Source organism: Neofelis nebulosa, chromosome 1, assembly GCF_028018385.1.
Source record: "Neofelis nebulosa isolate mNeoNeb1 chromosome 1, mNeoNeb1.pri, whole genome shotgun sequence".
In the NCBI taxonomy this organism is placed as follows: domain Eukaryota; kingdom Metazoa; phylum Chordata; class Mammalia; order Carnivora; family Felidae; genus Neofelis; species Neofelis nebulosa.
This window is the reverse complement of record NC_080782.1, coordinates 49,209,243-49,237,051: the sequence shown is the minus strand read 5'-3', so window position 1 is coordinate 49,237,051 and position 27,809 is coordinate 49,209,243. Positions and strand designations below refer to the sequence as shown.

At 39.1% G+C, this 27,809-nt stretch overlaps 1 protein-coding gene across 3 annotated transcripts; it reads left to right on the top strand.

Annotated features, from left to right (window-relative positions):
* The first annotated feature begins 2,788 nt into the window (after window positions 1-2,788).
* On the top strand, window positions 2,789-21,226 carry HAVCR2 (hepatitis A virus cellular receptor 2). Of its 3 annotated transcripts, XM_058721330.1 has the most exons (7): window positions 2,789-3,538; window positions 4,798-5,136; window positions 6,042-6,125; window positions 10,270-10,310; window positions 11,798-11,924; window positions 15,405-15,441; window positions 17,294-21,226. In XM_058721330.1, exons 1-7 carry the CDS (start codon window positions 3,481-3,483, stop codon window positions 17,451-17,453), a joined length of 846 nt encoding a protein of 281 aa, XP_058577313.1. In that variant the 5' UTR covers window positions 2,789-3,480; the 3' UTR covers window positions 17,454-21,226. The 3 variants fall into 3 exon arrangements, 2 of the variants coding, with proteins under 2 accessions (XP_058577313.1, XP_058577321.1); XR_009259300.1 differs by lacking the exon at window positions 17,294-21,226 and having other exon boundaries at window positions 11,798-14,151; window positions 14,298-15,441; XM_058721338.1 differs by lacking the exon at window positions 6,042-6,125.
* Window positions 21,227-27,809: the final 6,583 nt, after the last annotated feature.

Below are 27,809 nucleotides of genomic sequence, written 5' to 3'. Positions count from 1 at the left end.
GACAATAAATTATATTAAAAAATTAACACAAACAACAACAATAAAAGAATCTCTTATCGTTTGTTTCCCTCTTTTCTTTTTTCATTTCCTCCCTCCTGTATACTCATCTGTTTTTTTTCTTAAATTCCACAATGAATGAAATCATATGGTATTTGTCTAGAAAGTTAAGTTTAAAAAGATAGATGCAAGCTGATAAATGTTAGCACCTCTACAGGTAGAGCAAGCAGACAGTTGTCGGATCTGAAGCACAGAGCACCAGCAGCGAAGCACTCTTCAAAGAGTCAAACTTCTAGAGCTAAGTTTCGTTTACAGGAAATACACAGAAAAGAGGAATAATTTCAATGACACCACAAGGAAGCAGGCAAACCCAGAATGTGGCATATTCTGCGGAACAACTGATTTTACAACCAGTGAGTGGCAGGGGGATGGAGGGAAACTGTCCCAGATTAAGATACTTAATTCATATGACAACCAAATGCGACATAGGGACCTTGTTTGGGTCTTGATGTAAATAAATGTATTGTAAAAGGGTATTTTTGAGATAACCAGGGGAATTTGATTATGAACTGGAGACTTAGGTGCTAAGACATCATTATTAATTTGGTGTCATGTGTGATAATGGTATTATAGTTATGCAGCAAAAAGTCCACTTTAAATACACATTGAAATCTGTAAGGGTGAAGTGATATGAGATCTGGGGTTTGTTTTAAAATAGAAGTTGGTAATTTTAAATCTGTGTGTTGGGAACTCATAGTTTTCTGTCTGCTTTTGTGTATGTAAAAAAAATGTATATAAAACAGTAAATAGAAAATGCAAGTTATAACATGGGTATACAATTTGTCTAAGAAAGGAAGGAATAACAATACATATTTTATTTTCTTGTGTTTGCATTGGGGGTATATACACAAGAGACTTAGGAGAATGGAAACCTACAGGGTGGTGGGGGGAATTGGTAGACTTGGAGGATGGGAACAAGGCTTCTTCATAAAGCTTTGATACTGCTTCAAATTTTAGCCATTTGGATGAATTATCTAAACAGTTTGATTTTAAGAAACAAGAAAGAAAAGTTAAATAAACATGAAAATGCTCAGAAACATTTCCCTGTACACAGGGAAAAAAAAGAAGAAGGGGATTGGAGTAGATTTCTAGGTTTGCATTGCAGAATGTGATTGTGGTTAAGCACATCAGCAATAGGCAGGTAGAATGGGTTCCAATATCAGCTCTTCCCGCTAGCTTTGTGAGCTCAAGGTAAAATTGCTCAAACTTTGTGAGGCTCAGTTTCCTTACCTCTATGTTGAGGGTAATCTGCGTAAGATTGTTCTAAAGATTGAGTGTGACAATGGTTGTAAAGTGCTCAGTGTAATACCTGACCCACAGAAAGCACTCAAATGCTGGTTACTATTGTAAGTAGTAACTTTAGCTCTCTAGTGGTTTAATCTTTGGTAGTTCTTTAGTGATTGGTAGATAATATCTCTTATGCAATTAGTGAGGAAATTAAATATGGCGGGAACAGATGGTAGCCCTCATTGTGGCCTAAGCAAGTCATACCAGATATTTATTGTATGCCCACATTCCCATCCTGTGCTACCAATGCTGTTTATAACATCACCCTCAAGCGCACATTCACTGTCTAGACTTCGATGAATTAATAAATTATTAATATTTTATGAAACTGGTTCCAGTAGTAACTCTAGATAAGGACGTAAAACAGAGTAATAACAATAAAAAACAAAACACGGAAAAAAAGGAAAAACAGAATACAAAATCTGAGGGCTGACACTTTTAAGAGTGTTGATTGGGGCCATGCAGTACACATATCATCTGACTCCATGTTTAATCCATTCTACCTCACCCTTCAATATGGACATTTGCTGGTTTTTATTAGTTATGTAGGTAGACATATTAAGGACAGATATGAAATTCATAAAATGGTTTATAGTGGAAAAAATCTGGAGCTTGGGGGACTCAGTTCTCATTTGAAATTACTAATCACATGCCTTTGGGCAAATCAACCTTTTTAGGTCTCAGTTTCCCTATCCATAAAATGAAGAAATTTACTGTGATCTCTTGAGTAACCGCTACCTCTGATCCTATGGAAAGTACACGCATTGAACAAGCTGGATATTTATCCCGAATGCATTTAGTGGCATAAAGATGAGTGACAAGGAAGTTCAGCAAGAAAAGACAGGAAGTCCACAGGGTTTTCAGAAACTATTCAGTCTGTGACCTTACTCTGATAAAGAATCATTGACTTTGGCTCAGTCGGTTGAGTGTCTGACTTTGGCTCAGGTCATGATCTCACAGCTTGTGCATTCAGGCCCTGTGTTGGACTCTGTGCTGACGACTCGAGGCCTGGAGGCTGCTTCGGATTCTGTGTCTCCCTCTCTCTCTGCTCTTCCCCTGCTCACACTCTGTCTTTCTCAAGAATAAATAAACATTAAAAAAAATTTTTAAAGAATCATTGGCTTTTAAGGTTCCTAGAGAAATGTCAGTATCCCAGGGCTGAGACTGAGGGCTGTCACTATCCCAGGGGTCTGAGATGTTACCTCAGTGATGGACAGTGTGGCTGAAACTCGACTCTTTCTGAGAATTTACGTCTAGAGCCCCAGGGCTGGGAGGGAGGAGACATCCCATCTGATTCTATTACATAAGATGTAATAGAATATTGAGGTCCCCTTGATTCCCACTGCAGTGGGGGAGAAACACTGCAGAAAGGAAATATCTTTCCTAAGTGGAAGGGTTTGAAAGTTCAGGTCAAAGTCAGAATATTACAGCAGGGAGCCATGCATATGTCACCTAGCACAATTTCCTCATTTCATACATTTTATAAATGAGGAAACTGAGATCCAACAAGGTTATATAGTACAGCCCAGTTTGTGTTTGGACAAGGCTAAGAATTAAGTTCCGGGGGTGGAAAGGGCCCATAAATTTGAGAATAAGAGACATGCCATTCATTGTGGTATTCTCCAGCTCCTAGTCCGTTAATATTGATCACATGACCAACCAACTGACTGATCTGACTGAATGAATGCATGGATGATATGTTCCTGCCTTGTGTTCCCTGGTAACCAGCTAGACCCACACGCCATCCATTCCAAACAGAGATTATTTCATTGGAGATATGAGAGGGCTCTCTCCACTTGCTAAGAGAGTTTTCTTTACTGGCTGAGAGACATTTTTCTTCCTTGAGTATTGCTTCCTCTTCGTTGATACTAACAGGATAAATATCAGAGCCCTTACAGGATGTGTGTGGTGTAGCACGACAGACAACTGGGGTTTCCTTTGATGTAACTGTGGACTTGACAGCATTAACAGAGGAAAGATTGGTAGTCAGGTGCCCTGGTGTGTTGGTCCAGCATTCGGGGAGAGCAGCCATTGCTCCTGTGATTGTGGAAGAGATACAATTGCAAGAGGTACCCAGTTCCACTGGAGAATCAAAACTAAACAGAGCTATTACTGGACGTTTCTTCTTCAGAATCCATGGTTTCGCAACTTTCCTTCGACTGTGTCCTGCTGCTGCTGCTGCCACTACTCACAAGTAAGTCTGGGCACGGGCTGTCACACCTGGATAGCGTGAGATAAAGATACAGAGACAGTCATTGTAATATTTGTAGTAGCAAGTTTGGTAGCAGCCTAAATAAATGCCCACTAGTGGGGGAGTAGGTAAATCAGTTTGTGATATCTTCATGATGCAAACAGTGAAGCTGACCAAACATAGTGATATGAAATGTCTCTAAGTTGAAACGTTAATTGAATAAAGCAAAGAACAGAATAACATGTATATTAGACTTCCATTTGTGGATGTGTGTTGTAGGGAATAACATGTATATTAGACTTCCATGTGGGAATACATGAATGGTCCTTAATGTATAGACTCTGGGAAGGGGAACCAGAAAATGGGAAGGAGCAGGGAAAGGGAGTATACTTTTCATATATCTTTTAAAAAAATTTTTAATGTTTATTTATTTGAGAGAGAGAGAGAGAGAGAGAGAGAGAGAGAACATGAGTGGGGAAGGGGCAGAGAGAGAGGAGGACACAGAATGTGAAGCAGTCTCGAGGCTCTGAGCTGTCAGCACAGAGCCTGATCTCAGGGCTTGAATTCACGGACTGTGTGATCAAGACCTGAGCCAAAGTCTGATGCTTAACTGATGGAGCCACCCAGGAGCCCTCATATACCTTTTTATACTGTTTAAATGTTTCACTATATATAATTTATTAATATATATATACTTAAAGACAATTCATTTCAAACCTCAAAATAGCCTGTGGGTGGTTTCAAATATGCAAGCTTCTTATTTAGCCAATAGTTTTTATTCATTATGTGCTGAGTGCTTAAAAAAAGAGAGAGCTTTATGTTAACTGCCTTTCATCGATGAGCAGATGGGTGAGCTGTTTTACTAGTTAACAATGACTCATTTTCTGACTATCTGCCCAGCCCTCCGATGTTCACAGGGCTAGACCACAATTGTCTCTTAGGGCATTGGTTCTCAAAGTGAATTTCCAACCAGCTCTGTCAACAACTGGAAACCTGCTAGAAATTCAGATTTTTATACCCCACCCCAGACCTATCGAAGTAGGAACTCTAGCGGTTGAGCCCAACCATCTGTGTTTTAACAAGGCTTTCTGGTGATTCTGATGCTCCTCAAGTCCGACAATCATTGTCATAATGGATCATCTTCCAAACAGGACAGCAGGACTGGTTTCCTTTTTATTCTGTATGGCATTACTTGCAGTTTTCTTGAAATGGACCAGCCTCATTCATTGCCTGGATCTTGCTCTCTTTACTTCTTTATTCAGGGTCTTTGGAAGTGGAATACATAGTTGAAGTGGGTCAGAATGCTGTTCTGCCCTGCACCTACTCTCCAGCCACTCCTGAGAATCTTGTGCCTGTCTGCTGGGGCAAGGGATCCTGTCCTATGTTTGAATGTCATAGTATGGTGCTCAGCACAGATGGAAGGAACTTGAAATATCAGACATCCAACAGATACCAGCTAAAGAGGAATTTCCACAAAGGAGATGTGTCCTTGACTATAGAGAATGTGACTCTAGCTGACAGTGGGACCTATTGCTGCCGGATTCAATTCCCAGGCCTAATGAATGATAAAAAATCAAACCTGGAGTTGGTCATCAAACCAGGTGAGTGGACCTTTGCATGTCTTCTTTATGAATAAAACTCACCTGCAGGTAATTAAATATACTGATTGGTCTCACTTCTGATCTCCCCAATTATAGCCCTGGGAGTGGGTCCCTAAGACCTAAAGTTTAACAGGCTCCACCGACAATGCCCAGCCACATTTAATTCCCTTCCTCTATTTTCAAACTCAGGGACAGGATCTGTAGAATGGGAGGAAAGGCCTAGATCAGTGGTTAAGAACCTGATTGCTCATTAGATCACCTGGAAAGCTTTTTAACACTTACATCTTCTTGGTCCCCACCCACAAACCAGAGAAATCGGCATTTCCGGAGGTAGAGCCCGAGTTCCGGGATTTTACGAAGTCTACCTTAGATGATTCTCCTCCCTGTGCAGCCAGGATTGAGAACCACTGGACTGTGTATGTGTGGGGTGGATAGTGGCGGGGTACATGTGTTTGTACATTTTAAGATTTATACGGCATATAGTGTGTGGCTGATGAAGCTCAGTTTAAATCAAACTTTGCCTCTTACTAGCTGTGTAATCTTGGGCAAGTTATTTAAGCTCTGTGGCCTCCTGTTCTATAAAACATGGCAATTCCTACTACACAGGCCATTGGAAGGATTTTATGAAGTGTTTTATAAAAAGCATTTAGCATGGCCATTTGTGTGGCTATTAGTTCTATTATTAACAATTAGACTGCGATGACGATGGCCGTAACAGACCTCTGCCCAACATGTGAAGAGTCTCATACACTCTCAGTGAACACGTCCTGGTAGGTTTGGCAGTTGGGCATGTGCCTTTCTTCATTTGTTGTGTTTCGTATTTTTTTCTGCTGCCCCTTTGATTCCCCGAAACAAGCTCTCTGCTCTCAGAGAAGTCTCATCCTTATATTGGTTTCTGACATTAGCCAAGGTCACCCCTGCTCGGCCTACACGCAGAGACTTCGGTACAGCCTTTCCAAGGATGCTCACCACCAAGGGATGTGGCTCAGGTAATTATACAAGTGGTGTAAGAGGAAGCCTTCTGGCATTTTCTGAGTTCGGAGGATTTTGAATATGGGAAAGAGATGAGAAATGGGTTTGAGTGGAGGTGTGAATGTTCCTGTGCACCTGAGATATTGTGTGTGGTGAGAGGGGTGGTGGGGACAAACCTGTGTTGGGAAAAAGGAGCGCTGAGCTAGGATTTGGAATTAGTCACAAGTAGCCCTGTGACCTGGGCTGAAGCCTTTCACTTCCCTGGACCTCACCTTCCTGTTCTGTTCAAGGAGAGGGTTCAGAATCTTTGGATTTTGTAACCTAGTAAAATTCCCACTCCTTCCCCCTAAAATAAGAATTTTTGTAATATATGTATTTTGCCAAATAAGGAAAAAATTGCATTATTATCCATTATTGCAATAATAAAAGACATGTTTTTAAATTAAATACATTTATTCTAATGAAAAACTCATTACATTGCCATTATTTTCCAATTGACTCCCAGAATGGGGATGTTTTGTTATGAATCCATCCCAGTCCATGTTTGGGGTTGGATTAGGTGATTTCAAGGATCTCTTCTTACTGGAATGAAGCCCATCATCTTCCCTCAATTCCAACCTCAGAAGGAGCAGCTATATTCTTTAAGTAATTCAACAAGGACTTTTCCATGCTGCTCTGGAAGAGAAGATAGGATCAAAAGAGCAGACCTCAGGTCACATTGAGCAGGGAGATTAATCTTAAATGTCTCCTGTCAAAGTCCTGGTCTCTCTTATACTCTCTGGAGCTTAGTCTTCCATTCAGTAAGATGAGGGTAATAACAGGTAAGTCCAAGTCCCATATCTTAATCTCATAAATCTCCTAAATCCCACCTTATGAAATTTAACTAAGAAAGGGTGTCTCAAGTGCTTAGCCCAGTATTTGATCATACTATGTACTCAGTACACGTTGGTTATTGTCCTTAATGTTACCAATAAGATCTGGAGGCAGAATGCGATTGTGGTTAAGCACATCAGCAATAGGTAGGTAGAATGGGTTCCAATATCAGCTCTTCCCGCTAGCTTTGTGAGCTCAAGGTAAAATTGCTCAAACTTTGTGAGGCTCAGTTTCCTTACCTCTATGTTGAGGGTAATCTACTGCGTAAGATTGTTCTAAAGATTTGAGTGTGACAATGTTTGTAAAGTACTCAGTGTAGTACCTGACCCACAGAAAGCACCCAAATACTGGTTATTATTGTAAGTAGTAACCTTAGCTCTCTAGTGGTTTAATATTTGGTAGTTGCTTAGTGATTGGTAGATAATATCTCTTATGCAATTAGTGAGGAAATTAAATACGGCGGGAACAGATGGTAGCCCTCATTGTGGCCTAAGCAAGTCATACCAGATATTTATTGTATGCCCACATTCCCATCCTGTGCTACCAATGCTGTTTATAACATCACCCTCAAGCGCACATTCACTGTATACCCACACACCTTCCTCACGAGGCAGTATATTTCCTCAGAGTTGTCTATATCCTAAACAAGTCTTTTTCTCTTTCGTTTTTACTTGTTAGTTCCTTCCCTTTAGGGCAACAAAGATGGGGGCATTTCTTGCATTGGGAATATAGGCACAGTACCTACAACCTCTGAGCTTTCGATGGCCTAAGAAAATATTCAAGTAAACAAACAAAAAATGTAACAGCTCCGAAGTAGGAAAATAAATAAAAATTAAAATTATTATTTAATGGCATGTCCATAACATGTAACATGATGTCAACTAGTTACCTGCAAGTCAACCTGTGTGTACTTATACATACCTTTTCTTTAGTGTGGAATGTGGGTACATTTAATATGTTTGCTATAAAGTGGAATGGAACCTTAACAAGTAAGAATTCAAGAATCATGGAACCTATCTTGAACACAAAACAATGTAATGTCTCTTCCACCTAAAGGATGCAGGACAGGGTCACAGTGAATCCTCAGCTCTGGAGATAGACTTGGCCTAAATCTCAGGTTTGTCAACGAATAGTTGTGTGATCTTAGGCAAAGTACCTCTCTGAGAATCAGGTTTTTCATCTGAAGAATGGAAAAATAATAGTACCTACTTATTGTGGTGAAGATTAAAAGCTGTTGGGCAAATAAAGTACTAAGCACCATGTCTGGCATATAATATGTACTAGATGGTAACTACAAATTCATAAACTTTTAAGACTCTCACGTGCCACCCTGTTGCTACCTCCACTCCAGCCAAGTCTTGGGTTCTCTGGGAAAATCAAAGCAACTTTTTCCAACTGTCCCACTCACTTGGTTGATGGCTATCTATGTGAAAATAATCTGCGATAATCTATAAAATGGAGTGCTGTTGGGTCATTTTCCCTGTAAATCGTAATTAAAAAAAAAGAGAAGTCAGTCTTATCATTTAGGCCAAGAAAAATAATTACAGGGAAGCAGAGACTGGATTTACATTAGAAAATCTTGTGTGTGGTTAAGATTCATGTTTACTTAGTAGTTCCACCAATGTGGTTTTTATACTTTAAATTCCTTTTTGGGTAATAAGAGCAAAGGTAAGTGGAAGATAATCTCTTTTACTTCCTCTTTTTTAAAAATAGTTTTAGGCTGAGAATAGTAAAATATTAATATTAAAGTCATGGTGTGTTGGGATGCCTGGGTGGCTCAGCTGGTTAACTGTCTGACTTCAGCTCAGGCTTGAGTCTTGCATCAGGCTCTGTGCTGACAGCTCAGACCTTGGAGCCTGCTTTGGATTCTGTGTCTCCCTGTCTCTCTCTGCCCCTCCCCTGTTCATGTCCTGTCTCTCTTTGTCTCTCAAAAAATAAAACAAAATGTTAAAAAAAGAAATTAAAAAAAAATCATTGTTAAAGCAGGAGTCCTACCTTAAAGGATTTAGATTTTTAGGCTTCCAGAAAGTGGCCATGACATTTAAGAAGTTTCAGAGCCTCTGACTCAGCCAGATAAATGAGTAGGCATCCTTAATTTTCCCAAAGCTAACCATCTACTGATTTTTAGAAAGCAGCATCTGTGAGGTCAGGGCTTGTGCCCATGCTATTCACGGCTCTGTACCCTGGGCCTGGCACAGAGAAGGGGTGTAGTACATGTTCATCAAATGGATAAGCAGGTAAAGAAATGAATGAGTAAAAAGGAAAGAAGGTGAGATGGCACCTGGGCAATGTGACCACGTGGTAGTGACAATGCAAAAGTAAAGGTTGTTGAAAGGGACATCGTTCAGAGTGTCTTGTTTAAAGCCATGCAGACCTAAATCGAAAGGCTATTTCTGTTATTCACTAATCTCTGTGACCCTGGGTAAGTCCCCTAACTTCCTAATTCTCAGCTTCTTCATCTGTGAAATGGGGCTAATAGTCTCTACTTTAGGATAGTTGTTTTGAATGCTAAATGAGATACTTCGTTCAAAGAATTTAGCACCATGTCAGCTCATGGTAAATTATAGCTATAGTTATTATTACTCTCATTTTTAGGCAATGAAATACCCCATCTCCCTCTTAATGAGTAAATGTTAAACTTTTTTAAGAAAATTAACTTTTGTTATCTTTCAAAGTCTCATTACAATATAATGCCTGGTTTGGGGCGCCTGGGTGGCGCAGTCGGTTAAGCGTCCGACTTCAGCCAGGTCACGATCTCGCGGTCCGTGAGTTCGAGCCCCGCGTCAGGCTCTGGGCTGATGGCTCGGAGCCTGGAGCCTGTTTCCGATTCTGTGTCTCCCTCTCTCTCCGCCCCTCCCCCGTTCATGCTATGTCTCTCTCTGTCCCAAAAATAAATAAAAAACGTTGAAAAAAAAATTAAAAAAAAACAAACAATATAATGCCTGGTTGAGTGTTATCAATGTTGTTGGCAATTTGCTGCCTTCTTTGGGGTGCTGTGGACACAACAAACCACATATTCGACAGAGGTTTTCCTGGCAGAGGTCTCCAGTTCATAGAACATAAGTAGTCAGGTTCATTATCTGGATAAAAAAATATGGTCATCCATATCAAATCGTTGATTTGTAAGTGTTTAGAAAATTTTGTTGGTCTCACAATTACTTATTGTGAAGAGTATAGAGTAGGATTAATTTCAAATATGATTCTAGGCATCTTTAAGAGTTTTTAAAACTCAGATAAAAGAAAATGTTCTTGACTATTCTATCAGCTGTTTTTTTCTCTTTATGGCAGAGACACGGACACTGGAGGCCCTCCATGATAAAAATCAAACTGTAAGTGACATGGACATGTGTGTGCGTGCATGCGTGTGTGCGTGGGTGCGCGTGTGCTAACCTCATATTCAACTCAGAGGGAAGAAAGTTTGGCTTTAGTCTTCATTCTTGTTTGCTCCTCTCCTTTGGAGAAAACATGCCTCACTCTCCATTAGCCTCAGAGCCCTCCGCTGTAACATGTTGATGAGGGCAGTTCTAGCCATCTAAGGACGGAATGAGGGGGTAAGTGCAAAGTGCCTAGCACATAGCAAGTGCTGGAAAACAAAAACACAAAACCACTAGCTTCTTGTTTCTCTTCTCATATTTCACAACTGCGAACCGCTGTGGAGGGTTCAAAGACCCTCCATATCCCTGGAATATATTTCTTCTCGCTTGCATGGTAACCCTGATGAGAAAGATTGTGTAAATTTATTTATGTCTGACAAGACACTAGTCAGGAGTATTTGAAGTCAACAATGTATATATCGAAGTATAAACAAATCAATATTTTAATTAACCACAATTTTAGTGTCCCCCACTTTCTCAGAGCAAAAGGGAATCCCCTAGATATCAAGCTTATAGTAGTGACTTAAAAATTCTTTGAGGATGTATACAGGAGTCTGCATTCATTTGACTAAGTCCCCTACCTGTGTGTTCACAACCAAGGCTCAGCACTTTGTGTTTGTCACTGCCCCTCTTTGTGACCAAAGACTGACTCTAAGTACCTCTGTATATCCATAGTATTTAATGCACAGTACCTTGCATATAGCACTCCTGTAGTAAAAGTTGATTGAATAAGTGGAAAATTTAATTTCTTTGACTTCTTTGTTTTAAAATTATTTATCATTGTTGCTTTTAAAGGGAGAATATGGACTAAAATTTTGAAAGCAGAAGAATGTTATGGCTTTCAGTTACAAAATAAAATTAATAAAACTAATTAGAGAAATAGCCACAATACCTATCCCCACGTAAGCACTGATTGCATTTACTGCATACAAGGCCCTGTGCTAGGCATTTTGTATTTCTTGTTACTTCATTTTCCTAAGAACTCTCCAAGATGATGGCAGAGCTGGGATTTGAACCCAGGACTGTCTGGCTGCAAAGGCCTGGCCCTTGAATCAGTTTTTCTGTGAAGGTGGGGGCTTCTCTGCAAGACACCAAGTTTAAACCACTCTGAAACTCCCTGGAACACCAGGGGACCTTGGATGAACAGGGTTCCACCCTAAAACCTATTAACCTATTTATGTTTGTGGGGGAGGGGGGTCCATTTATTAAGAGTTCCTTGTCACCCCCCCCCCCACATTGTAGAAGCAGCACATTTTATTCCCTTGTAAGTTTAAGGATTATGCTGATCCCGTTCTTTGGGTGGTTTGAGGCTTGTCTAGAAGGAGATAGATCATGCACGGTCTCAAGGTCCCTGCACTCCTCTGGTGCTGTACGTCACGAGACTAGCTGAGCACACAACTGATTTCTGCCCATCTGCTGCAATTCTGTTTGTGTTTCCATAGCAAATACCCACATTGGCTAACGCATTACAAGACTCTGCTGTGACCACCAGAATAGGCATCTACATTGGAGTGGGGATCTCTGCTGGGCTGACTCTCATTCTTATCATTGCTGCTTTAATTCTCACATGTAAGTTGGTTGATGTTGCAACTCTCTCCCTCTGATAAGGAACTGTTAAAATAGGAACCAACACAAACCTACATACAAATGTAAGTTTGTATTTATACCTGAAGGCGATTAAACTGAGTACCCTGTAGTCCTTCCAAACCTAACAATAATAATAGCTAATTTTTATGCAATGCTTTACCATGTAATATGCAGGCCTGGTGCTAAACGTTTTACGTACATTTTATTGTCACCATCTCATGTGGCAGGTAGTATTTATCACCATTTTATAGTGCAGGAAACTATAGCTACTAGAAAGTGAGCCTCTTTCCCAAGGTTTCAGAATCCTTAAGAGGCAAAGCTGGAATTGAAATTCAAGCAGACTGATTCTAGCACCTGTTCTCTTACCTTTCGTTAAGAAAATAAACTTCTCTAATTCATGAATTAAGTTTATTAGGAAGTGCGACAACAGAAAGTAATTTCTTTCTGTGCGTTTTTCTATCTTATTTGTTTCTCAGGCACAGGTCTTTAGAGAGAGGGGTGGCAAGTCCTTTTACCAATGGGTCATGGCCAGGATTGCAGCATTTGTATTTTGCTCTATCATGGCACTCAGCACACACATTGTTTTCTAAGTTATTTTTATTAAAAAAAATCTTTTTGAAGTATGATTCATATATAATAGCTGCATATTTGAAGTACGTTCAACTTGATGAGTTTCAGTAGATGATTTTGCATGGGAAACCATCACTATAATCAAGACCCAAACATCGTCATCACCCCAAAAGCTTTGCACACTTTTATATTTGTGATGTATTCTCTTCTCTTTGAGGACAGAGGCCAAGACCTTATACCCCAGGGCTTAGTACATTCTAGCAACCCTTCCTACTAATACTTAAAACATGGACTGCATATAGGGTGACCAACCAACCCAGATTTTCCCAGGACTGAAGGGGCCTTAGGATGTGATCCTGCCAATGCTAAAACTGGGACAGTCCAGGGAAAACCAGGATGAATTGGTCACCCTAATTGTGCGACTTAAAGCTGCTGAGTGCTTTATGGGCATTAAATCTTCATGATTACCTTAATGAGAAAGATACTAATATTATTCTAATTTATCAATAGAGAATGAACATGCTGGCCAGAGCCACACAGTTATTAGATACAGAATTTGAAAGCAGGACTCTCTTATTCCTTACCATTATGCTATTCTGCTATCCTCGGTAAATGGATTGTTCACGGAAAGAAACTACCCCAGCCACACTTACCTGGGTTTGCACAGAGGCAGTAGTGGAGTTTGTGAATTGATCACATGAATGCAAAGTCTACAGGTTGAAAAAGAGCAATGCTAGTACTCACTAGCCTTTCAAGTTCTGCCATGCCATTTCAGCTGGTGCAAAGAGGCTCGAAGTGAAGGTAATGAATGGGAGAAGTTTGACACTTTATACACACATATGTATTACTCCAAAAACATGGCTACTTCGAAGGACAGATAGGAAAGTCCTGTTTGATTTGTGGTCTACAGGTTGCTAGACAAAATCTTATGACCAAGGTGACAGGTTTTTAAGTCATGACATCAAAGCCATAAATTGGTTAGCAATACAACCAGCAATCCCATATCTTTCTAGTGCACTCTCTGAGATGAGCGAGCATACCTCAGTACCACTCAAACCCCTCTCATTTCTCACTCAACTGATGAAGTATAAAAGAGCTGTTCCATCTCCTTAGACTTAGCTAAGACTTCATTCTCCTTTTACCCCTTTCTCCAGAATTATCTACCTCTCCCTTTCTATTCATTCTATTCTCATCAGCATAAAAATATGTTCTAACTCACCTATTCCTCTTTAGCTACTCCCATTTCTGTTTTCCTTCACAGCCATATTTCTCAGATGAATTTTTCCTACTTTGTACCCCCTGAACTCTTCAGCCCATCATCTAGCTTCCATCCCTGAAGCTCCATGGAGATAGTTTTAGTCAAGCTCACTGACAACCTCCATTTTGCTAAATCCAATAGACACTTCTGCCTTCATTGTAGTCAATCTTTCAGCAATATTTAATCAAATTGACTCTCACTCATTCTAGATAGTATTCCTTCTCTTGGCTTCTAAAACACCACTCTCCTACTTCATTGGCCGTCCATTTTCAGTCATTTTTGTTATTTCCTCTTCTGCTTGACCTTTAGATATTCCTATTCCTCAGGGCTGGCCCTTTCCCTTTCTCTATACCCTCTAGGTGATGGTGTCTATTTCCATAGGTTTAAATAGGTTTTAATTAATTAATTAATTTAATTTAATAATTAATTTATTTAAATAAATATAAATAAATAAATAATTTTAAATTAATTAAATTAATTAATTTAATTAATTTAATTTAATAGGTTAAATAGGTCTATTTCCATAGGTTTAAATTAAATATTTAATTCCCCCCTCCAACTCTGAGTGTTTGTCCTGTTGATACCTCCACTTAGATGCCTTCCACACTTAACATGTCCCAAATGGAGGTTTAGAGTCTATATTCCACCTTCCCAGAACACGGCCTCTGCCTCTCTGGTGTTTCCCATTATAACGTTTCACTACCATCCATCTGGTTGTGTAAGCCAGAATGCCATAGGCCATCCTAGAATCCTGTTTCCTCCTAACATAAAAGCCAATTTTAATTCCTTCAGACTTTCTCCAAAATTTATGTAAAATACATTCATTATTCTGAATCTCTTTTGATCACCACCTTACTGTGATGTGAGGCATCATGATCTCTACTTAACTTCTTCATTTTTTAAATACCTGCTTTTAATCTATTCCCCACATAGGAGTTAGAGTGATCTTCTTAAAACCCAGTCAGCTCATATTTCTGTCCTCCAATGATTTCTTATAGGAATAAGAGTAAGATTCTTATTTTATGGAATAATATCCAAAATCTAGATTATGACTTAAAAGGTCTTATAGGAGCTATCCCCAGCCTACCTCTCAGAACTTATCTTGGGCTATTTTCTTATTTCAGCCATATTTTCAGTTTCAGGAAGCCATACTCGTCATTACCAGGGATTCTCTTTGCCTGAATTCTTCCCCTGCCTGTTCACTTGGCTGACTCATTTTCTTTATTTTCAGAACTGAGCTTAAAGGTTACCCCTCCTGAGAGTTTTTTCCTGACCACCTTCTCAGTCATCTGTTACAGTGCATTGTTGGTTCCACAATTAGAAATTATTATTTTCAATGCCCCCCTCACTAGAACACAAGCTTTCAGAAGTCAGGGCTCACAATTCACCTTTGCATTCCCAGTGCCTACCAGATGCTCCATGTATTTCCTGAATGTGAAAAATGTATCTTTATTGCTTTCTAGAAGAGTCCATGTAACAATCCAAGACACACATTGATAGTTTGATTTAATTCAGTCCAAGGGGAGACCAGATTTTCTTAAACAATCCTTGCCTTCAGTGAGTTCATTTTATTTCCTAACTCATTTGTTTTATGAGAGCAGTTTTAATGGACTTTTCTTCCACATTTTACCTAGGGTATTCTTATAGCAAAGAGAAGTTACAGAATTCAAGGTAAGAGTAATGGGTAGGGTAGGGGAAGGTGGGAATCTTGGAGACCCCTATTCTAATATGGCTTTGCTCTTAGAAGCCTGGCCCTGGGATTTAAACTTGTACTTCCTTCTTACCTTAGATTTATGTAATGCCAATTAAACACACTGCTCTGTTTTACTTACTGATTTCTCTAGCTTCATTGACTAAAGTTAAGGTATAGAATTCATCTCCCTATTGATAGGAAATACTTATTTGTATATTAATGGTTCTTGTTTTTTTTTTCAATGAACTGATCCTTCTAGTGATTGAACTACATCCAGGCTCTGGGTTGGGCTTTGGGTTACAAAAGTGAGCAAGAAACCCAGACTCTACTTTCAGGGCTTTTACAGCTCAGCCCAGGCGTTCTTAACTTGGGTTGCCTATTAGAATCACCTAGGGCACTTGAACATACTGTTGCCAACCCCAGAGCAAATACATTGGCATCTTTGAGGATGAGACCTAAGTATAGGTGTTTTTCTGAAAGTTTTCCAGGTGATTCTAATATGCAAACAGGGTTGAGATCTACTGGTCTATTATACTGCAGTCTTGGTATCTGTTTTTGACTGTATACATATGCGTACATATACACACATGCACACCTCCCCATTCCAAATATACGAAGCTTATATAGCGTGTACTAGAATTTAGTGATATTTGGCACATGGGTAGAATGCAGTACATTTCAAGAAAAAAAATGACTCATCCCTTTGAATTATATCTAAACCATGAGTGATTTTAGGTAAATATAGATAGTGTATTAATTAAGACAAAATACTCTGCAGTAAAAAGAGCCAAATAAAGCCAAATAAAACAATTTAATTATTAATGGCTTTTGATCATCTGTGCCAGGATCTGTTATTAGAACTGAAACTTGAAATGTGATATTACCCATGGGTGATATTTACATGCATTAATTCATTATTTGGTGAAATTAGTTGGTTAATGTTCATCCCTACTTATAAAGGTAAGCTCTGTAGAACATTAGGAAGTTGTTGCCACATTAACAACTATATCCCCTGATACAGTATGTGATGCTTAGTAGACACCTACACATCTGATGATTGAATGAATAAATGCTCCTTACAGCAGCCCTGTAAAATAGAATGTTTATTATTCCCATTTTACAGATGAGGACCCTGAGACACAAAGTTTGCTAATACGCAGCCTTCATGGGATTTTTGTGTATTGTTTACTGCTGCATTTCTTGCTTTGTAGCACAGTGTGTAACACACTAAAAATTTCTTGACTGAGTAAATGAAAACAAACAAACAAACAAAAACCCAACCACTCAATTTATCCAAGGTCATATGGCTGGTAAGTGACAGACAGAATTCAAACTCAAGTCTGATTGGATCCATAAAATATTTCCTTTTTTTTTTTTTTTCTTTTTGAAACTGTTCAAGTCCACAGAAGAATTGAAGTTATAGTACAAGGACAACAGAACGCTTCAACCAAACTCATGGTTTGAGATTTGGACCTGCTTGCTTTGTTTGTTTCTCTATTTACAGAGAACATTTTCTGAACTATTTGTAAGGACATTTCAGACATCTTCTCCCTTCACCTAAACACTTCAGTCTGTACCTCCTTCCAACACGATGCCATTTTTATACTTAGGAAAATTAAGATTAATTCAAAGGAATTCAAATTTCCTCAACTGTTCCACAAATTGTTTTACTGCTATTTTATGGCTTTTTTTTTTTTTTTCCTAGTTAGGACCTGATCAAGGATCATGTACTATATTTGGTTGTTGTCTCTTCAGCAAAGCCTCTTATCTTAACTCTATTCTGTGCTGCCCAAGAAATGCTTAACTCAACTGTAACATTTATTTCCACAGCCTTGTCACTTTGGCCAACGTCGCTCCCTCAGGGTTAGCAAATACAGTAGCAGAAGGAATGCACTCAGAGGAAAACATCTATATCATTGAGGAGAACATATATGAAATAGAAGATCCATATGAATACTACTGCTATGTCAGCAGCGAGCAACTATCCTGACAACCCAGAGATCTAACTCTTTAACCCCGCCAGATCCCACTACTTCATTTTTGAGCATGGTATCATTGTGAAAACTATGAAATGTGTCAGCTGATTGGTTTTAGAGGCCCTGTCCATGGCCACCAAGCAGAGTTTTTACATTTTGGGAGATAATTAGCTCACATAGGGATGGAACTGTGTCCTACACTGTATTTAGGTACAACATCACCTCTGTATTTCAGCCAGTGGGGCTACCCAATATAGAGCATGCTAATCGGGGCATTAGAGTTCAAATGGGCTTTTATATAGAGTAGGAATTGTTGGTTTTTTTTTTCTTTTAATGTTTATTCACTTTTGAGAGAGAGACAGAGACAGAGACAGAGGACGAATGGGGGAGGGGCAGAGAGATTGCGAGACACAGGATCTGAAATAGGCTCCAGACTCTGGGCTGTCAGCACAGAGCCCGATGAGGTGTTCAAGCCCACAGACTGTGAGATCATGACCTGAGCCAAATTTAGATGCTTAACTGACTGAGCTACCCACGCACCCCTAGGCTAGGAATTCTTAATATGTGGTCCCAAGAATTCCAGGAAATTCAGTCACATGATGTATCCACAGAGCTACTGAAAATATAGGGAAAATTATGTGTTAAGATATGTGCATGTCTTTTTGGTACAGAAAGTCTAAAGGGGCCACTGAGTTTCAAAGAGTTCTGTGACGCATAAAAAATTTAGAAGCTATTAGAGGAGGAGTAGATGGTCTCGAAGGTTCTCTCTGAGTCTCAAGACTTATGCTTCTTTGAATATTGATTGTTTCCCAGTAAGTGCCTCTGCACAGCTCTCCTTTGCCAGTTATGTAGACTGCCTAGCAAGTCCTGTGGTGTGAAGGAGCTCCTAGAGAAAAAGGAAGTGTGCTCCGTGTGTTGCCAAGTTTTGCTTGGGGTACACTCAAAAGGAAATATCTCTGACCAACTTCTCCATTCATGGAGAGAACTGGAGCTATGTTTTTCATAGAAGAAGAAGCAGTGACTTGTACACAAATTCTGTTTCCTGGTGGAAAGAAAGCACAGGGCTCCAGCAATCTATATTTATCGGCATCAAATCCTGTGATGGAAAGGCTGTGGTCCCTAAACTTCATTTCCAAGGTGGTGGCGACTAAGTTTGTCTTCTCTTACTCATTGCCTGCCCAGTGCCTAGCACGGCTCTCCCACATAATAGAAATGTACTAAATGCTTTTGGAACGAAAAACATAAGCAGAAAGGCAGCCTTCTGGAAAGACTTTTCCATTGCAGAACTTAGAGCTCTTCTTGGAGAACTCACAGACACTCCTAAGCTCTCAAATCTGTTCTTATCTAGTTCAAAGTGGTGTTTGATTCTTAGCTCAGGCCTTTGAAAGTCTGTTACTCTGTCTGTGTCCCCCTTTCTGCTGAGCCTCCTCAGTATATAAAGAATCAATGAGAAGGACCTGTTGCTGCCTGAAAACTACCCCTCCCAGGTAATAACTAAATCGCTGCAATGCTGTATGCAGAAAATGTTGGTCACCACGGATGTAGGCAGCCTGTTTATTTCCAGGAGTCTCTGGAAGTTTTGTTGTGTGAATTATAATGTTTGGGCTGCATTTAGACAGTTTTGGGTATCACTGGATTTCTACTGGGAGATATATAAGGGAGATCATTTCATAAAATTATAGGGAGCAACTCTCATACAAGATGAAGAATTAACTGTAAATGTTTTAAAGTTATGAAATTCTAGAGGGAAAGGACTACAGACACATTTGAACCATATCAATGGTTCCCACCACCACACCCCTCCTGGAAAGAGATTCTTATCCTATTATTTAAAAATCTTTAAACGATGGTATGTATACAGGATGATTATTGCAATGGTGTTTGTAGGGGACTTTTTATGTCAATTGGGGAATAGTTGATTACTGTAATCTCAACACACTTGTGCATTTAAGTGGTTTCACTTAAGAATTAAGTGGTTTCATCAATGAGCTGTTTTCCTAATTCAATGAATATTTAAGTGCTTACTATGTGTCAGGTACTCTCGTGCTGAGACCATAGAGGGAGACCAAACAGACATATCCCTGACCCTGTAGAACTTGTAGTTCATCTGACAGTAAGGAGGATTCATTCCATTCATTCAGTTGGCAAACATTTATTGGCACCTACTATGTGCCAGATACTGTTCTAGTCCCTAAAAACAGCAGTGAGTTAAACAGACGAAATCCTGATTCTCGTGTAGCGTATGTTACTTACTTGTCAGAGAAGAATGCCATATTGCTAAGTAAAAAAAAAAAAAAAAGTTCTAAAATAGTATATATTGTTGATGCTAATGTTTTCTTTTGCCTTAAAAAATCTAGAAGAATATTCCAAAATCAATATGGCTATCCCACAGGGGCAAATGGTCATGAGACAGACTTCCACTTTTTCCTTTTATGTGCTTGTAAAATTGCTTGAATTATTTTTTTATAATAAAAAAATTAGATTTAAGCATTATAGCAATGTTTTTCTGTCTGCCCTCCTCATCATAGAAATAAATGGAGACTAGGATAAGCTAAATTCAAGGTCAAGGCTGGCAGTAAGCCAGGACTGGAACCCTGGTTGTCAGAGTGGGATCTATTCTACACCAGTTATTTGGAAGGGGGAAGGTGGCAGAATGGGGAACAGAAATCTTCAAGGCTGCTCCAAAGGGCCCAGGAGGTCAATGGGTAACTTAATTAAAAACAATGTAATAAGACTGAACATGTGGCTTGCTCTTAGAAGCATCTTAGGATTTTTTTCTCCATAGCTCTTCCATAAGAGACCCCAGGACAAAAGGGGGCTCCCTGATCTTTTTAGACTGAAAAAGTAAGGTCTTCCCATGTTTTATCTGCATCACTTCTAGATTTTGAATTCCCAAGGCAGAAATTCCCAACAATTCAATCCCTCATTAGTTGATTTTCGGGTACCCCCCTCATGCCTATTCGTATTTTTCATTTCTTATTTAAGTATAAATTCAAAAACTTAAGCTGAACACAATTTTGTCTCCATTTTTTATTCAGAAAGTTTAGATCCTTCTGGAGAAAAGTATAGAGAGATGCCCCAGAGCTGCAGTGTTTAAGATTTTTCCACCACCTTTTTGTGGGACTCAGTTGCTAAGTGGGGAAAAAGAGAGGGGCCTCTGGACCATTTGGCTGAAAAGTTCTCAAGCCTGAGGAGGGCTCAGATTTTAGCCCATTTTCAGGGAAAATTTGTGCAAAGGAGCAGTATGAGTCAGAAATGTTTCAGGCTTGTAGATCCTCTGTGTCTTTTTCTCAGTAATGTTGACTACAATGATAAAGATCATTCCAAGTCACTCATTTACTCATGGTAGTGATTATCTTTTGTGAATTCTTGTTTGAATTCCTTCTGCTTATGTGAGTCTCCTTTTCCAGAGAAAGCAGTGAGGCTTTTTTCTTTCTTTTCTTTTTTTTTTTTTATGATTGTTTAAGCTATTCATGTATGGTGGTGGTGGTAATGGGACGTCTGTCTAAATGTGCACATTATTTTAATGTAATTGTTTTGTGGGTGGGTCACTTTTGGAAAATATTTCATTATAGTTTTATATTCTGTACTTGCAACCTGTTTTATGGTAAGTTGATATATCGTCCTTTGTAATTTCTACATTTTGTATTCATACTTTTTCATTCATTTAAACCTATTTCATGTAAAATAGAAATACTTCTTACTCCAATGCAGTGCTTACCTTATTTTTGTCAGCTCTGAAATATCCATATTCTATATATCTATATCTGATCTGTTTTAAATTTTACTTGTGGTTGTGGTTTCATTTGCCATTACTGGTCCATTGCATGCTGAGTTTAGTTCTTGTTCAGAAAACACTTCAGTAAAAAGTAACAAATGTATAAATGTAGGTGAAGATTATTTCCAACAGTTTGGTTATATTGCAACAAATAGATTGCATATTATAATATATGTAACTATATTATAATATAGATTTTTAATTCATTTCTCTATCCCAAAGTTTACCACTATGTCTTAGCAAAAATCTCTTGAACTTAGTATTAGCTGAATCTAAGGGTTGAAGTAGGAATCCAAGGGGGAAGGAGCTTTAAAATCTGCTCACTGGCTAGGTTTCCAGAAGGTTCTTGGGGGAGCAGTGCTTTTCATCATTCTCTCCAGCAACATCCAACTTCAACAGAAATTCTTATTATGTAAACGGCAGCCAAATAGCTTGCAATCACCATGGGAAAAAAGCATTACCTGAACTAAATGGAATCTTAGGTAAAAACTAAGACATATGACAGCTATCCTAGCTGCCTTACTTGAAGCAAATGAGTTTACGAGGGGCACTCTGGCTGGGACATACAATTTGGAGCTAATTACCTTACAGTATATTGAGACTAAGTAAGAATCTCTATGAAGCAGAAGACACACATCTTGTTAGATTGCTTTTTTCCATTATTATTGTTATTATTATTAATGTTTATTATTTATTTCAGAGAGAGAGAGAGAGACAGAGTGTGAGCAGGGGAGGGGCAGTGAGAGAGGGAGACACAGAATGTGAAGAAGGCTCCAGGCTCTGAGCTGTCAGCACAGAGCCCGACGCAGGGCTCAAACTCACAAACTGCGAGATTATGACCTGAGCCAAAGTCAGACACTCAACCGGCTGAGCCACCCAGGCACCCGATGTTTATTCATTTTTGAGAGAGAAAGAGACAGAGTGTGAGTGGGGAAGGGGCAAAGAGAGAGAAGACACAGAACGTGAAGCAGGCTCCACGTTCTGAGCTGTCATCACAGAGTCCCACACTGGGCTTGAACTCATGAACTGTGAGATCATGACCTGAGCTGAAGTCAGATGCTTAACCAATTGAGCCACCCAGGCGCCCCTATTATTTTTTTTAAATGTTTATTTTTGAGAGACAGACAGACAGAGCATGAGTGGGGGAAGGGCAGAGAGAGAGACACACATAGAATCCGAAGCAGGCTCCAGGCTCTGAGCTGTCAGCACAGAGCCAGACGTGGGGCTTCAACTCACAAAGGGTGAGATCATGACCTGAGTCAAAGTTGGACACTCAACTGACTGAACCACCCAGGCGCCCCTCCCTTATTATTGTTTTTTATCTTTTTATTTTGAAATACTTTAAGATTTACAGAAAAACTGCAACGATAATACAGGGTTCCTGTAGTCACCAGTTTCTGCTAATGTTAACAACTTACATAACCATGGTATGTTTGTCCAGACCAAGACATTAACATGGTAAAATACTGTGAACTACAGACTTTGCTTGTTATTCTGTTATTGATTTTTACTATTTGAAGTTAAATTCTTTTTGAAAAATATAATAGAGTTTAGGTTAAAGGTGAATGTCCCTATTCCCTGTCCTCCTTATCAAAATTTCTCCCCAATCTCATTCCCCAGGAATAATCAGTGTTTTTGCTTCATTCTTTTCCACCAGCACCATCTAGTAGAAATGCAATGAAAGCTATACAGGTAATTTAAATTTTTCTTCTAGCCACATTTACAAAATAAGAAGAAACAGGTGAAAGTAATTTTTAATAGATTTTTTTTAAGCCCAGTCATTTAAAGTATTGTATTTTAATGTAGAATAAATATAAATATCATTAATGAGTTCCTTCCCCCCCCCCCATTTTATGCTTCAAAATCCAGTGAGTATTTTATATTTAGAGCACATCTCAATTCTGACTAGTCACATTTTAAGTGCTCTTTAGCCACATGTGGCCAGTGTCTACAGTACTGGTACAGGTCTGGACCATTTCCTATTCTCTCTCATACACACACAAAGACGTACATTGTAATTTAGTTTTCCCACTATTTGTAGAAGGCCATCTGTCCATGTCAGATTATATGGGACAACAACGTTCACCTAGATAACTGAGTAGTATTAAGTAGAACACATGTGCATAATCTATTAAATCCCTTCCCTATGCATCTATATTTAGGGCCTTTTTTTTTTCCATTTCAAACAAGGCTGCAAGGAACATTCTTCATACAAAAACCTATGTGTATTTATGCAGCTTCAAGGCATAGAATTCTAGATATGGAATTGTAGGATCAAAAGATGTGATTGTATTTCAAGTATTATGATTATAAAACAGTATATTTTTAAATAGATATGCCAGTCATCGTATTGCTAAATGAATATTATCTTTCTCAAGGCAGTCATTTTAGAAAACTATTTACTCCAACAACGTTCCTTTATCTCAAAGTAATTTCTGGTTTTTTGGAATTTGACTTAAGAACCAGTTTAAGCTAAAAATACATAGGCCTTGTGACTCTCATAGGCCTTGCTCCTTTTTAATCACAGTTATTATTTATTTACTCATTAATTTCCTTCCTTCCTTCCTCCCTCCTTCCCTTGCTTCCTTCCTTCCTTCCTTCCTTCCTTCCTTCCTTCATTCCATCCATGCACCCACTCATCCATCTAAGGAATACCCTCCTATTGGTACCCCCCATTTCACTTTTGCTCTCCTCAGAATCCATTCTCCTTACACAGCAGCCAAAGCAGTTTCTTTTTTAAAGTCATCAACCAGGTTCAATTGCTTTGTTATTTAAAACCTTTCAACAACTTCCCACGGGCCTGGATTTTTTCTGACTTCCCCAATGTTTTCTTATTCACTCTATTTCATCCATGCTGCTCTCCTTTCCGATTCCAGAACAAACTAATTTCTTCCTGGTTCTGGTACCTTTTCGATGGAGCTGATCTGTCTGTTTGGGGTACTTCTCGCAGACCATTTGCAGAGCTGTCTTTTTAATTTTTTGTGGGTTAAGTGTCATGAGCATCCCTGACCACCTACTCTGAAGTACCAACCTGCCTAGCTTTAGTCTAGTATATTTCCTGCATAGTTTATTTGAGTTGGAAATTCTATTTATTTGCTTTTATTTCCATGTGATTTGCCTTCCCCAATACCCAACTATAAAGTACTCTACCCTTCATTTCATATCCCAGATGCCTAGTACAATACTTGGCTCAGAGTGGATACTAAATAAGAATTTGTCGACTGACAGACTGAATATATGCCTGCTATATGCAAACTCAAGCCATGATACAGGTACCATAGAAACACAGATTTGTAAGTATTTGTCCATCAGGAAAGCCTCATAGCCAAGCAACTGACTACAATAAAAGATAGTAAGCACCTAGTAGACCTGCATACTAGATTCCAAATAGTACAGCAAAGCATTTTTTGCATTTTTTGGTGCTGTCTTCGTTTGTTTCCTCTTTGCTGGAAATACTATTCCTTGTCCTTACCCCTTCCTTAATTTAACTCTATAAAATTCTAAATGACTCTCATAGAATAAAGATGGCCTGGCACATGGCAGGTGCTCAATAAATATTAATTGGGTGAATGCATGAAGTGGTACAGGTGTCATAGAGTCTAACAGCAGACCCCCAACTAAACACATAGTGACTTGATATATTTTCTATTTTGCAGAAAAAAACATGTGCCTTACAGTATAAGCACTTGAATATTAATTAAAACATTATTTCATAATCGGCCATTTTTCTAGGTGCTTGGTGATGTCTGAATGTAGCTTGAGGCAAGTTCAGCTGCTTTTTTTTTTTTTTTTTTCCATCTGGGATAAGGAAAAAGGTGGTTGTAATTAGGTTGTGAAAAATATAGCAGAATGTACAAGACTTCTGCTTTTGTAAGAACATGCGGTTTGAGGACTTGCCTGATTTTCTTATTTTTTTCTTTAGTTAAAACATTTTACATACATTATAAAAACAGTACATGGTACATTCTTGTTTTAAGATACTGAAATGATACAAACATATTCTTAAACTGAAAGGCCCCCTTGCCTCTGCTTGTCCCCCTACCAGAGAGGACATTCTGAAGGTGTTGGATGGGTATTCCCAACCCCTTTGCCATGACTTTGCCATGTAGATACGCATGCATGTAAGTTTGTTGTTGTCATTTTATCATGGGGATTTTACAAAATGGGTTTCTATAAAATAGACTGTTGTGTAATTTTTTTTTTCATTTAGCATTTCTTGGAAACAGTTCCCAACAAAATTTTGACACTTTCTCAAAGTATATCATTAATAAGCAGAGGGTTTTATCGACACTGTTTAAAGTCTCAATCCCCACCACCAACGCAGTGCCTGCCAAGGGTTTTGATCGAACTCAGTGTATATTTTATCTCATTGCTACCAGCACACACAGGCAGTTTAACCAGGTGTGCAAGTCCTGCAATAGTCTTGGTTTGGGAGAATAGAATCCTTTAGAAAACTACCCTAATAAATAGTAAATAGTACCCTATCTGATAAAAGCCCAATGCCATCAAGTGTCTTTGACTCCCCTTCTTTCCTAAAATGGATGTGGATGAAATGTATCACAATCATGTGGTAATGCAGAAAGTTACAGGTTAAAACTGAAAAGTTTTAATCCAAAAACATCTGTGATGTCATTGTTTTTAAGTAGGCAACCTTGTTTTAGTTTCAGGGGGAAAAGAAAAGGACCCATAGTCTCTTAATTTCTTGGGGAAACATTCTGCTTTATACAAATAGTGCCCTCTAGCTGTGTGAGTCGGGGCTTGGCTTGCATCCAGCTTTCTGACATCCTTGTCATACACAACTTTAAAACTCTGGGTCTCAATCGACATGTAATTATAAATTCTAGTGGAGCATAGTAGAGCTCTACTGCTTTCTTATTAAAGGTGACAGCTTGTCTTCCTAAACTTCCAAGGGCAGAGATTGCAGATTTGCTTTATGTGATTAGAATGTTCCATGTTTAGCATGGGGTACTCAATAAAGACTTGGTGAGATAACATTTGTTGAGTGATAAGAATAGTCGAGTAGGTGAAGCTGGCTTTCACTTCTGCATCTGTCCTGAGTGACGTGTACAGGTCCTGCACTCTTCCTCTTTTTCTTCTTTGCTTTATTTCTCTATAAATTGAGAGGTTTGGCCCCTGTTTAAGGTCCCATCATGTGTAAGCAGTATCAAAGTCTATATGACTTTTCAGGCTTGAAGCCTTACCTAAAATCAAGATCTGTGCTGAATCTTTTATTTTTATTTTTTAATGTTTATGTATTTCTGAGAGAGAGAGAGACAGAGAGACAGAGAGAGAGAGAGAGAGAGAGAGAGAGAGAGAAAGCAGGGAAAGAGCAGAGAGAGAGGGAGACACAGAATCTGAAGCAGGCTCCAGGCTGTGAGCTGTCAGCACAGAGCCCAATGTGGAGCTCAAATTCATGAACCATGAGATCATGACCTGAGCTGAAGTCAGATGCTTAAATGACTGAGCCACCTAGGTGCCCCATGATGAATCTTTTAAAAACATCCCAGCAGAGAACCAAAACAGAGCTGAGTTCCAGCTCACTAACATCTCCTTATAATCTATTTCAGTTAGTAAATAGACCAAATCCAGCAAAAAAGATTGTCAGACTGGAGAAATTTGACTTTCAAAGATACCTGCCACTATTCTTATGTAAGGGTATGGCAAAGAGATGAATGGATGCTGGGAGAAAGTTGTCTTTACCCATAAAAACCTTTGAGGGAGGATTAGTAACAACATCAGAGGAGCTGGAAAACTACCTCTTAACTTGTCCGAACGTAAGTCCTCTAGAAACCAGAAGTATCACATGGGGTATTAGGACAGTGATGACTGAGCCAACAGGAATTAGGGGAAACTCGCATAAAACTGGACAAATATTTGGAGCTTTGGGGAGGTAGATTCTTAGTTAAATAGGATCATGGACTTGTATGTCTGAGTTGTTTACACTTTTCCTGCACAACATCAGCCAGAAAAAGAGTGTACCTTTGGAGGAAGCCATATTTATTTAGGCTTGTTTGAAGACTGTGTGACCTTAGAGTCAACACATATTTTTGCTGAGCCTCTCCTCGTCTGTGAAATGGGTATAATATGATATTATGAAAATGGGAGTATGTGTGTCTAGAGCATAGTTATGTTAGCCCTTTGGCTTCTTGACTTCTGTGATTTGTAAAATAAAAACACTTGTAAATTGTAAAAGATAACTAGTTGTATAAGTGTAATGTTCATAAAGGAGGAGCTTAGTATTGGCTTCAGACTTTTGCAGGTTTCGTGATGGTCTCTTCTGGGCTTACGGGGCACCTGGCTGGCTCTGTCGGTAGAGTATGCAACTCTTAATCTTGGGGTTGCAAGTTTGAGCCCCCATGTTGGGTGTGATATTACTTAAAAATAAAAAAGAAGCTATTGGGGTTACAAAGGTTAGCAGGTAAAAATGGTTAAATTTGGTTGGCGTTTTGTGAGGCTTGGGGTGGAAGGGTGTGCTCACTTGGGGAAGGTGGGAAAGGTGGGGAAGGTGGGCAGCTTTCAGAGTCTGGACTTTGGCATTGGGAAGCCATTGAATGCTTTTATGGTAGAGCAGATACTTGATTAGATTATTTTT